This window comes from Cupressus sempervirens, chromosome 2, assembly GCF_028749045.1.
Source record: "Cupressus sempervirens isolate cs-2001-9-10 chromosome 2, ASM2874904v1, whole genome shotgun sequence".
Taxonomy (NCBI): domain Eukaryota; kingdom Viridiplantae; phylum Streptophyta; class Pinopsida; order Cupressales; family Cupressaceae; genus Cupressus; species Cupressus sempervirens.
In genome coordinates, this window is record NC_143119.1 from 127,126,227 (window position 1) to 127,139,019 (window position 12,793).

The following is a 12,793-nucleotide window of genomic DNA, read 5'->3' on the forward strand; positions in this document are numbered from 1 at the left end:
CCCCCTCAGCAACCTGTCATCCACCATGCAGCTGCCCAAACAATGTACAATCCCTATCAACAAATCCCTCATAGCCATCCATATTCAGTGGCCCCATCTAGCACATACCTACCTCAAGGCACTCCTACATTGGGGGCACCCCAGCCATCACCTATCAATTCAGAATGGGAGCAAATGAAGATAGCTCTGAAAGCCATCCAAGAAGGGAATGATCCGAAGACATTCAAGTTTGAGAATGTGTGTCCTTACCCATTTGACAAAGCCATTACCGTGACACTATTTCCCAAACACTTTGAAGTACCCAAATTTGACAAATTCAGAGGAAAAGGAGACCCTGTCACACATATCAAAGAATTTTACATGCACTGTCAGGACGTAGCATACAATGATGTCTTCCTCTTGCGCCTTTTTCCCAAAAGCTTGGCTGGACCAGCTCTTGAATGGTTTTATAGAATCCCCTATGGCACAATTAAAAACTTTGCTGAATTATCTGAGGCATTTGTAGCCCAATATGCCCATCTTGTTGAAACAGAGCTATCAATAGTTGATCTTGTCCACACCAAGCAAAAAGGTGGAGAAAGCCTTGCCGAATACCTGCAAAGATGGCAAACCCTTACCACCCGCATATCCTGCACCTTGCCAAAATGCCATGTGGTGAAAATGTTTATTGATAATGCCCATCCTAGCTTGGCTCACCACATGACGATGAACTGTTTGCAGACCTACAAAGATATCAAAGAGAAAGGAATGATCCTTGAGCAAGGACTCATTAAAGATGGTGTGGTCAAGATTTACAAGGAAGCCAACCAAAATCAATCACATTCCAATGACAAGTATAGGTATTGGAACAAAAACAAACACGTTGCAACAGATGGCGTCACTGACACCAGACATGTGAATATTGTTGGTCCTTCTCACAACCAATCCAACCCACCATATCAACCAAACAATCAACAAGCTATCAACTACCAACAACAGAATAACCAAAGCTATCAAAACCACAATCCAAGACCCAACTTCCAAGGGTCTAGCAATCAAGCTAATGCCATCAATGTAGCTGCAGGACAAAAGCCTAGATTCCAACCTACACTTAGAAACTATACACACCTTGGTGAGCCATTGGATGTCATTTTTGAGAAATTAGTCAAGGAAAACCTCATCAAATTTCCTCCTACCCAGCAAATTGACCCAAGCCAATCCAAAGCTGCATGGTACAAAGATAATGAGTACTGCAAATTTCATAGGGTAAAAGGTCACACTACTCTCAGATGCATGAAACTGAAAGACTATGTGCAGGACCTCATTGATCGGAAGGAAATCACTGTTGGTGCCCAAACCTCTCCCAATGCAGGCTTACAGATCTATCAAAATGCTTTTCCTCCACACCACAACCAAAATCCTGGAAAAGCACCTATCCAAACCAACAACAACAACACCAACAACCGTCAGCCAAACCAACAGCATGGGAAGAACAATGACCACACTTCATCCTATATAGACTATGGTAGCCTTATAGGTTGTATATCCGAGAAAGAGCCTTCCGTCAATGTTATCAATATCCAAGGACCGAACAATGAGTGTGCAGTCACCACTCGAAGAGTGCGATTTAACATCGCAGGCCCACCTGTTACACCAACAACATCAGCTCCATCAAAAAGCCAGTACAATATCTTGGAACACCTTGGGAACATGCCAGCCCAAATCTCCATTTTAGACCTTCGCACTAGTCCTGTGTACAAGAACATCCTTGACAGTGCTCTCATAGAATCCCATGTCCCTTCTGATATCAATGCTACTGATTTTCGTAATCTTGTTGGACACCTCTCATCCTCATGTGCCCTATCGTTCAAACCCACCGACATACCCGTGGTCGAGCCAGATCACACCCTTCCGCTTCGCATAGCCATCATGGTATCCAACTTTGCTGTGAAAAGAGTAATGATAGATAATGGATCAGCCTTGAATATTTGCACCCTAAAATTCATAAAACAAGCTAGGTATACTGAGGCAGATATCATCAGTGAGGTTATCACCATCAAAGCTTATGACAACTTGGAAAGAACCACAGAAGGAACTATTTTGCTGCCAATCAAGGTTGGGCCAGTCATCCAAGAGACACTCTGCCATGTTATTGATCTAAACCTACCATTTAACATCCTCCTCGGTCGCCCATGGATTCATGCCATGAAAGCCGTTCCATCCACTTACCATCAGTGCGTCAAATTTCCGCATCAAGGCACTGAGGTAACCATCCATGCCGATCCAAAACCCTTTGCTTACTGCAATGCGGTTGAAGCTTCATATACAAACCATTGCCCTGGAATTGATATCAGCACATCCATCGCCAGCTCATCCCACACTTATAATGACCCAGAAACCATCCTCGCCTCTACCCTGTCTACCGTGAAGATCAATAACAAAGGTTGTGGAGAGTATAGTCTGTCAGATGCATTTGCTGTCTGGGCACTCCCACTTGATCCACATGCCCATGGACGACCGACATATCAAAAAGCTAAGGAGATTCCACCTCCTCGATACAAACAGTTTGGCCCAACAACCTTTGTATTCTCGAAAATCCCTCTTCGTGAGGAGCTCACTCCAGATATCAACAAATGGTTACATAAGGATGCACCTCAAAGAAATCAAGCACGCCTTGATCACTTCAGCCAAAAGTATCCCCAAGAACATAAGCTCATCACTAACAAATGGAACTATCAAGGTGGTGGTCTAGGACCAGAAGAAAGAGGCATGCAGTGCCCCATCAACGCACACAAGTGGGAATCGAAGTCAGGTCTTGGCTTTGGCATACCCACAACTGGGGGCACCAATGAGAACGGTCACACTTTTTCGAACATTCACCGCAACCTTGTCGAAATCGAAGACATTCCTGAGGAAGTTGAAAAGAGAGCCTACGACGATATCCTAGACCAAATCTCCCTCGGAGACTCTGTTCTCCAAGAACTATCCATCCACCTCATTGACCTACCACTCACCCATCCACAACTCATAGATTGGGACCAACCAAGTGTCATACACATCGATGAGTTCACATCAGAGGAGGCACTTCTAAGATTCATGGGAGCTGAAACTCCTTACAAGAAAACAAAGCCAGATTCTGCCTATATCTACAAGCTAGATCCCAAGGGGTATTTTGGAGAAAATCCCCAACCTAGTTCTGATACACCCAAAACTGGAACTAAGGTGAATCTGAGACTAGCTAAGGCAACGAAGAGAACCCCTCAGCAGGAAAATCCAGAGCCACAAGAAGAACATGAGGATTTAGCATTGCCTCCTCAAGATAATCGACCAGAGGTGTCTTCTATTCTAATTGAGGATACTCGAGAAGTCAACATTGGTTCTTCAGAGATCCCCAGACTTGTTCACATTGCTGCATCCCTATCACAAGACCAAGCTGACCTCCTCTTTGAGGTCTTAAGAGAGAACATTGGCCGATTTGCATGGTCATATCAGGACATGCCAGGACTTGATCCAAAGCTTGTAGTTCATCATCTTGCAGTTGATCCAAAGATCAAGCCCGTCAGACAAAAGCTTAGAAAAATGCACCCCAAGGTGGCATTATTGGTCAAAGCTGAATTAGAAAGAATGTTAGCTGCTAAGGTTATCCGACCTATCGACTACTCAGAGTGGATCTCCAACATGGTCCCTGTCACTAAACCTTCCGGTGACATCAGAATCTGCACTGATTTTAGAGATCTTAACAAAGCTTGTCCAAAAGATGATTTTCCCTTGCCCAACATAGATATGATTGTAGATCTTACAGCTGGACATGAAATTTTGTCCCTCATGGATGGATTTTCTGGGTATAATCAAATCAAGATTGCAGAAGAGGATCAGCATAAGACAGCATTCACTACCCCTTGGGGAACCTTTTGCTACAACATGATGCCTTTTGGCCTAAAGAATGCTGGGGCTACCTATCAAAGAGCTATGACAGCCATTTTTCATGATCTCATCCATAGCATTTTGGAGGATTATGTGGATGATATCTTGGTCAAGTCTCATACCTTCATGGATCATCTTGCTGACCTGGAGAAAATCTTTGATAGGTTAGCCAAATATCATCTCATGCTGAATCCCAAGAAATGTGTCTTTGGGGTCACATCTGGCAAGCTTCTAGGCTTCATAGTTTCTAAACGAGGTATAGAGATCGACCCCAAGAAGGTCAAGGCTATCTTAGACATGCCTCCTCCCCAGACACTGCGACAGCTTCGCTCTCTTCAAGGAAAGCTCCAATCTGTTCGGCGCTTCATCTCCCAGCTTGCAGATAAGTGTACACCATTTTCACATTTACTGAAGAAGGATGAGAACTTCAAGTGGGATCCTTTATGTCAGCGCAGCTTCGACCATCTCAAGCAGTATCTCATCAATCCCCCTATCTTGGTTCCACCAGTTCCTGGTCATCCCCTAATTTTGTACATATCAACAACACCTACTGCTCTAGGGGCACTTCTAACACAGCTTGATGACTACAACAGAGAAAGAGCCATCTACTACATCAGTAGAACCCTAGCTGGTTATGAACTCAATTACACTCCTATGGAAAAAGCTTGTTTGGCAGATGTTTTCTCAACTCAAAAGCTTCGCCATTACATGCTAAGTCATACCATCCAACTAGTCTCCAAGATTGACCCTCTCAAGTATATGCTCTCTAGAACAGCACTTACAGGCCGTTTGGCCAAATGGGTTATGCTCCTTAGTGAATTTGACATCCAGTATGTGGATAGAAAGGCAATCAAAGGGCAAGCTATAGCAAATCACCTAGCTGATGCACCTCTAATAGATGCTTATCCGTTGATCACAGAATTTCCAGATGAGCATATCTGTCTAATTGAAGAACAACCCCCATTGGAACTTTATTTTGATGGCTCATACACATCTCATGGATCAGGAGCAGGAATATTGTTGGTCACACCTCAAGGAGATTACATTCCAAAAGCCTTCAAGCTACAATTCCCTAGCACCAACAATATAGCTGAATATGAGGCCCTCATAGCAGGATTAAAGATAGCTGCAGAATGGAACATTGCTGATCTACAAATCTTTGGCGATTCTCAGCTCATCATCAAGCAAGCCCTAAATGAATATCAAACCAAAGATGAAAAGCTATTACCCTACAAAGAGCTAGTTGATCAGCTAACCCAACATTTTACAAAGCTTCAGTTTACACAAGTGCCTCGAATACAGAACAAAGCAGCAGATGCTATGGCTGCTATAGGCTCGCTCTTGGAAATTCCCCAAGCAGCTACACAGTATGAGTTTTTAGTGGAGCAGCTCCTCACACCCGCCTATGCGAATGAGGATTCAAACCGTGTTTGTATCTTGGTTGGTCCCCAATCCCCTTGGTACCATGAGATTCACGCTTACCTTAACGATGGTATCATATCCCCTCACCTCACACGTACCCAACACCAGAACCTCATCCGAAAATCATCCCGATATGTTATCATAGCCAATACCCTATATCGTCGGGGTTATCACGATACTCTCTCTCGATGTTTAGACCAAAATGAGGCCGCGATGGTGTTAAAGGAAGTACACTCTGGACTTTGCGGTGCCCACACGAGTGGTATTGTCCTAGCGCGACAAATCCTTAGAGCAGGCTACTATTGGCCTACCATTGAAGAAGACTCCTGTGACTTTGTCAGAAAGTGTCTCCCATGTCAGCAACATGCAAATCTTGTGCACGCTCCAGCACAGGATCTACAACCTATTGCACCACCTTGGCCTTTCGCTTGTTGGGGCCTTGATCTAGTTGGAACTATCACACCCCTCTCATCTGATGGACATAAATGGATAATAACAGCTACAGACTATTTCACTAAATGGATGGAAGCAGTCCCCCTAGTCTCAGCTACAGGAGTTCAAGTCTCCAAGTTCATCTTGTACCACATTGTTTGCCGCTTCGGCATTCCATCCACCATCTTCACCGACCACGGAGGTAACTTTGAAAATCTCAACATGGAAGAATTATGCACTTCCCTCCGCATCCATCACCGTTTTTCTAGCCCATATTTCCCACAAGGTAATGGCCAGGCAGAGGCAACTAACAAAACCCTCCTCAAAATTCTAAAGAAAGTTGTCAATGATTCCGGCCGTGATTGGCACCTACAAATAAATCCAGCCCTATGGGCCTATCGAACTTCCTTCCGTACATCCACAGGCACAACTCCATACTCCCTAGTCTATGGTGCCGAAGCGGTATTACCTATAGAGGTTGAACTTCCCTTCTTGCGCATATCTTTGCAAGGGCAAATATCAGATGAAGAATATAGAGTAGCTCGACTCACCCAGCTAGATCTCTTAGACAAGAAGCGACAACAAGCCTATGATCATCTCACAGTCTATCAAACTCGTCTCAAAAGGAATTTCAACAAGAAGGTGCTTCCACGACACTTTCAGCCAGGTGACATGGTCCTCAAAGAAAACATGAAAGTCCAAGTAGATCGAGAAAAGAAAGGCAAGTTTGAACCTACATGGCTTGGTCCTTATGTTGTCACTGCTTCCTTTGGCTCCGGAGCTTATCAGCTATCTACACCAGAAGGAGAACTCTTGAATGATCCTACTAACATCATTCATCTCAAAAAGTTCTATGCTTGAAGATCCTTGGTATACTCAGCTTTTGAAAAATACAAAAGAAAAAAATAGTAAAGAGAAATAAGCGTCCAATGGTGAAAACTTGGCAATTCAAGCACCTTGGATAGGTACCTTGGTGAAAACCTGGTAATTCAGGCGCCTTGTGTACTAAAGACTAATCCATTATCTATCACTATCCTATCCCTCATCCATTCACCCACCATCCCATAAGACACACTTGCTTGTTCCCTTGGTGTTCCAACCAAATATCCAAAATCTGATGAAGCTTGTAAATACCTCCTGTACAGCTTGTAAATCTTGTACCAAAGCTTGTATTATACCTTGTAAATCTTGTACCATACCTTGTCTATCCGAATCTTGTCCAAGGTTTGTACTATATTCCAGCCTATAAATAATCCTGTATCCTAGCTTGTATACTATCACGTGCACACACAAAACCCCATTTTCACTTAAGCTTTTCGCAAACCATCTACCTATCCACCTATCACCTATTATAGAGATCCCATCTTTCACAAACATTTCCATCTCACAAAAACCAAAACATGAACAAACTTGTACATTTGTAACATATCTTGGTCCATCAGCTTGTACATCCTCTTTAGCTTAGTACCATTGTATCTATCCAGCGTTCGTGTCAGTTCGTCCTTGATCAGCATCTTGCACCCATCACACATCTTGGTTAGCTATTCCAACGCATCCTTTAGCTAGATTTCCTGTCACCAAAGTGTTATCTTTCTTAGTTCAGCTTGCCAGACGCATCACTCATCCAAATCCACCAGCTTCGGTGCTCTCCGATAGGTCCTTGCAGGATATAGCTTTCCTCATGTCTGATCTTGGTCCGTTAGTACCTTGTCCTACCCATCTCGTTGGCAAACGGCTCTCTTTTGGATTTTCACTTTCTTTTGATTTGGGATCTTCCCTTTTGGGTCTTGAAGTATCTTTTCCAAGCAATCTCCTTGTTCCCTCCTCAAGGTTGCCACGATCTTCCATATCATGGTATGCTGCGAATGGGGCAATTAGAGCGTAAGGTCTTGATCAGGTCTTTCGTTTGTTTTTCTTTTCTGCTTGTGGGTTCTCCAGTGTCGTTTCCACGCTGCTTCCTCTAAGATTCATGTGTAATGCTGGGGCAATCCTTGTGTGTTTGTTTTGAGTTAGTTTGTCAGTCCTTTGGACGGTTGGTGAAAAGGCCTTGATGTTCTTGGTAATCTTGGCAATCAACCAATAGTCCTATAGCAAATCTAGTGCTCAACTATATGGTGGTACTTCTCTTTGAAGTATCCCCCCGCTCAAAAAGCTTCAATGGTTTTCCTTCATCTCCATTATCCCCCATCCATATCCAGCATCCGTCTCTCCTACCCCAGCTTATGCATCAGTATCTCTTTGAATCACTCATCACTCTTAGCTTTAGGGATCCACAATCCTAGTCTTAGGGATCCACCAATCCAAATCAATCCACCAAGCCTCATCTTTCGAGATCCACAATCCTAATCTTAGGGATCTCCGAAACTCATCTTCCACCAATCTGACTCTTTGAAATCCTGTTGCATCAGCTTTATAATCCCCTCATCCATCTCCCTATCCTGGATTCTTTTTTATAGCGCTCTGCTCCTTCATCCTCCACCTTCCCTAAGGTCTTAAGCTTGCTTCCTCTTCTGCATCTGATTCTCCTTTATCATTCTCCCATAGTGAGAGTTTGAGCTAATTCAGCACCTTCTCTTTGCCAATCTGAGTTTCCTTGCTCATCCGAGATTCTTGTACTTTTCAAGAAGCCATCGAGCCTCGCTCTCTCTCCCCGCTACCTTCTTGAGGGGGCATCTCACAGTCCATTCTCTCATCTTCTGCTCTAGCCTTGGGCATCTTATTTTCTTATCTTTGATGCCATGCCACTTGCGGCATCACATCAAAGAGGGGCAAAATGTAGACACCTAAAAACCTTTAGAAAATAAAGTATTTTTATTTTCTGAAAAAGTCCTGATGACATCATCATTTATTAATTAATTATTTATTTAATTAATTAATTAATTTTTATGCCATTAAATCCCTTTATCTTAATTAAAAATATTTAATTAAGAAATCCCTCCCAAAAATGTTTAAATCTTATTTAAACATTATTTCCTTATTTATTAATTATCTAATTAATAAATTGACCAAAAAACCCAAAATAAATAAAAAAAAAATTTTTTGCCCAAAACTTGGCCAATTTCCTTAAGACCACTAACCTCTTTCAAAATCTTCTAATCCTTCTTTAATTTTAATTAAAGGCTAATCCCATCATTTCCTACCCCTAATCCCAACTCAAAATATTTAATTAAGATTAAATATTAATCCTTATGTTTATTAAAAAAGTTTTAATAAATATCTCCTCAACCCAAACCCTTGAAATAAATAAAACTTTATTTATTTCCTAAAAATCTAATTTATCCTCATCCTAAGAAGTTCTAGACTCTTCTAAAAAGTCTTCATCCTCATCCTAGGAAATTCTAGACTATTCTAGAAAGTCTTTATCCTCATCCAAAGTCTAGACTCTTCTAGAAGATGTCTTTAAACCTAATCCTAATCACCTCCTAACCTTGTCACATTCCCTAAACATGGGTTAAAACTTACTAACCCAAGCCAAAGTTAACAAATATCTCCTCCTTCACCCACCTTCATTAAATGCCATCCACTTGTCTATCCCTAAGCTAATCCTAAACCATCCTAATCCATCTTCTAATCATTTGCACAAGCCTAAACAAGCTTAAAACCTTCCTAATCAAGTCCAAGTCGAAATTGCTCTCATCACCCTCAAAATATCTCAACCATAAAACTTTATGAAGTCCACTAGGTCATAAATGACTCTTACAAGCCCTTTTATTGCTCTTACAAGTCATTATGAGGGTCTTTATGAAGATTTTATCCCTTGAGCCTCCTTTGTTGACTCATCCTTCCCCTTTCCTCCATCCTCTCACCATGTGACATGTGTCACTCCTTGATTGGCTATAAGGAAGCACAATCCATGTGCTCTCTTCTCATGCAATCTGAGCCCTCCATGAGCTTTTTCCCATCCTTGCATCTTAGCCCTCAATCCCTCAAGCCTCTTGCCTATAAATTGGATCCTTCCCCTTTGCAAAATAACACAATCCATGAAGTAAAGTTATAATGCTATTTTGAGAGCCAAATCCATACTAAAGCCATCTATCCACACCAAAAATCCACAATCATCCATTGAAGCCTTTGGAAGCATATTGAGCATACATCCTATCCATTTAGATAAAGCTACTCAACAAGAGAGCTTCTTATTGAGAGAGTCCATTAATGGCTCATATTCTCAATTGAGAGCTCATCTTAGTCTATCTTGAAGTTTATGAATTTTGTTTAGTTTGTAGAAGCTTTATTTAAATTTGGTTTCTATTAGCATACTAACATTGCTCATATACACTCCCTTTTTTGTGAACTCCCTTTTTTTTCTCATCAACTCCTACTGGGGTTGAAGACCATTAATAGGGTATTGTCCTTTAATAAGGACTTATGTATTAGATGTATTCTGTCAACTCCTAAAAAGGTCAGATATCCTAATAGGAACACTTTTATACTAGTGCATTATCTTGTGGGTTCAATACCCACCGAAGTTTTTCCTTGGCCAAAGTTTCCTCGAGAACAACTGATGGTGTTATGCGTTCCTTTGCGGTGTATGGTTTATGTTATGTTTTATCACTTCAATTATTGTATGTCATTGTTATAGAAAGGATAAATTGTTTAAAAGTGATGCAACATTGATTCTCCCCCACCCCTTCTCAGGGTTGCTTGATCCTAACAAGACCCAACCCAAGATTTTGCTTTAAAAGGGTAAGTCTATACTCTGAAAGAGCACCTATTGAAGCTTCTCGCTCTACTAGGAACGACTTGAATTCGTGAAAAGTTTGTAAAGTAGCTATGGGGTCACCATAGGCTATGTTGATATTTTCAATGGTAATCAAAACAGTCAAGGAAAGGGAAGGGAACAAGCAACTATCAACGACTCCACCAGGAACTAGGAACAATTGGAGTGTTCGGTACGAAACGTAACTTTTCCAAAGTTCTTGGGATTCTCGGAACTGTCCAAACCTCTAACTTGGATCCTAGTTAAGCGACAACCTCTAGTTTTGCATAACTAAGTCAGTTTTCACCCAAAGTTTACCTAATGAAACTACAAATACCCATTAAGCATTTAACAAGATGGTGTTCTCCATTTGGTCAAAATTCTCCTAGAGAAAAAGACTACCAAAAACAATGTAAACAAAACAAAACTGAGCTGAAACATGGAAATAATTTTTGTTGACACAAGCTTGCTTGTGAACTCGGATGCTCCTGCATCATATGTGCTACATTCTAACGACAACAAGGGTTCTTTTCTATGGTCAATTATCTGTCCATGGTTTGTGTTAGTAAATATCTCATCCCACGTGATAATTCTTCAATGTTCAAGCTTCATTTCCTTTTCTTCTGCATGTTATATTTACCTCTCTCTTCAATATATACCAACCTTCCATGCTCTTGATTTCAAAGCAGTTTTCTTCCTCCTCTTCCTGCTTGGAATAATGTAAAATTAGCTCATTAAATCATAACAATTCTATATCTATTAGTTCCTTGAACAATTCTTTGCTTCCTCAAAATTTTCCTTGTGATTGCACTTCCTGGTCCTTTTCCTTCCTCAAATTTAACACTTTTTTCTCTGCATCCCAGAAACTGCGTTAGTATATTAATAGAAATTCATTCTACATTTCAGGATTACAAAGTGTTTTCATGTACAAGAAACTTGCGGGAACTCCAGGATATAGACTGAAAACATTTCCAGCTGTTTATATTCATTATCCGGGAGCCTTCATAAGTTATTGGGCCGAAAACTTAGCATCCTGTAAACTTTTTTGAATTTCCTATATTCTTCCAAGAAACTGATAGTCGGCCCCAACTGGTGAAAAGGTTTATCTCATGTTGAGGTCACTAGGGTTTCATTCTAGTTATACGATGATAAATAGTCATGAATGGTTTCATTCTAGTTAAATAAAACAATAAATTCACGCATCATGACTAGATAGTCGACTTGTTCAATTAATGTGATGGCAAATGCATATAATCGGGGCTCGATGACATACACAGCCCCCTCGTTTAATTGTTCTCCGTAACATGACATTTTATAATTCCCAAAAAAAAATTGAGGAAGAATGCAATCGGCCGTACCTGAAACACTGGAGCTGAAAGGGGTTCCATACAAATACAACAGTCGAGAGTCTCGGAGTCAATGAAAGCAACCATGCCGTTACTCGTGTCATTCCCTGACCCAGAAAACATGATTTCACTTTCTCGCCTTCGCGGCATCAGTGGTTGAGCTTCGTCAGCAGAGCTCAATCTGGGTCTCTTTGAACTGCTGCTATGCTCGTCCCCGGGAGAGAATTTAACCATTGTTATTAGCGGTTTTCCGGCTTTCTAGATCGAATATGGTTTGCGTTTGTTCTAACCTTTGAAATTACCTCCCCTTTTTTGCGGGAGCTGCCACTGTTGTGTTTTCAGTTCTTATATCCGTTTTCTCGTTGGCTTGAAGAAAACGTTCGAATCCCGCTCCCTAGATTTTGATAAAAAAACAAATAAATAAATAAATAAGCGTTCGAATCCCGCTTCCATAACCAAGGTCCAAAAATGTAAGAGTTAAGCGGATATTTTGTATTCTTTTTTTTCTCCTTTTTTTTTAATAACTAAAATATATTTTTGTACATTTTGATGATGTTCTTGAACATCTTGAACACTATTACTATGTTTCTATTAAAATTAAAATATATTTTTGTATACTTTTGATGATGTTCTTGAACATCTTGAACATTATTATTATGTTTCTATTAAAATTAAGTTTTGTAATTAAGTAAAATATTTGATAGAATATTTTCATTTTTTATTGTTATGTGCATTGAAATAATTTTTTTTTTTTTGAAGTGCAATATGATTTAGGCTAGCTTCTTTTTTTTTCATATAAATGTATACGGATTACTTTGCATTTTGGAGTATCTATCAAAGGTGAGAGAGTTCGAATATTGAGCCTGTCTATTTACCAGTGTGGGCAAAACTCAGTCAAAAGATATGAGGGAGAATGGGGAATAAGAACTATCAGATCCCATTAAAACTAGCGACAACATGGTAACAATAGGCACCAATTTTCAGGATGAGTTGA

General features: G+C 40.8%; 1 protein-coding gene across 1 annotated transcript in view; it reads right to left on the minus strand.

Moving 5' to 3' along the window:
* Window positions 1-12,195, minus strand: part of LOC149571366 (putative E3 ubiquitin-protein ligase SINA-like 6) — a 46,228-nt gene extending 34,033 nt beyond the window's left edge. Inside the window, exon 1 of the mRNA XM_089812906.1 lies at window positions 11,812-12,195. Within this exon, the coding sequence (XP_089669032.1) occupies window positions 11,812-12,033 (222 nt within the window). The 5' untranslated portion in view covers window positions 12,034-12,195. The remainder of the gene's footprint in view (window positions 1-11,811) is intronic.
* Window positions 12,196-12,793: the final 598 nt, after the last annotated feature.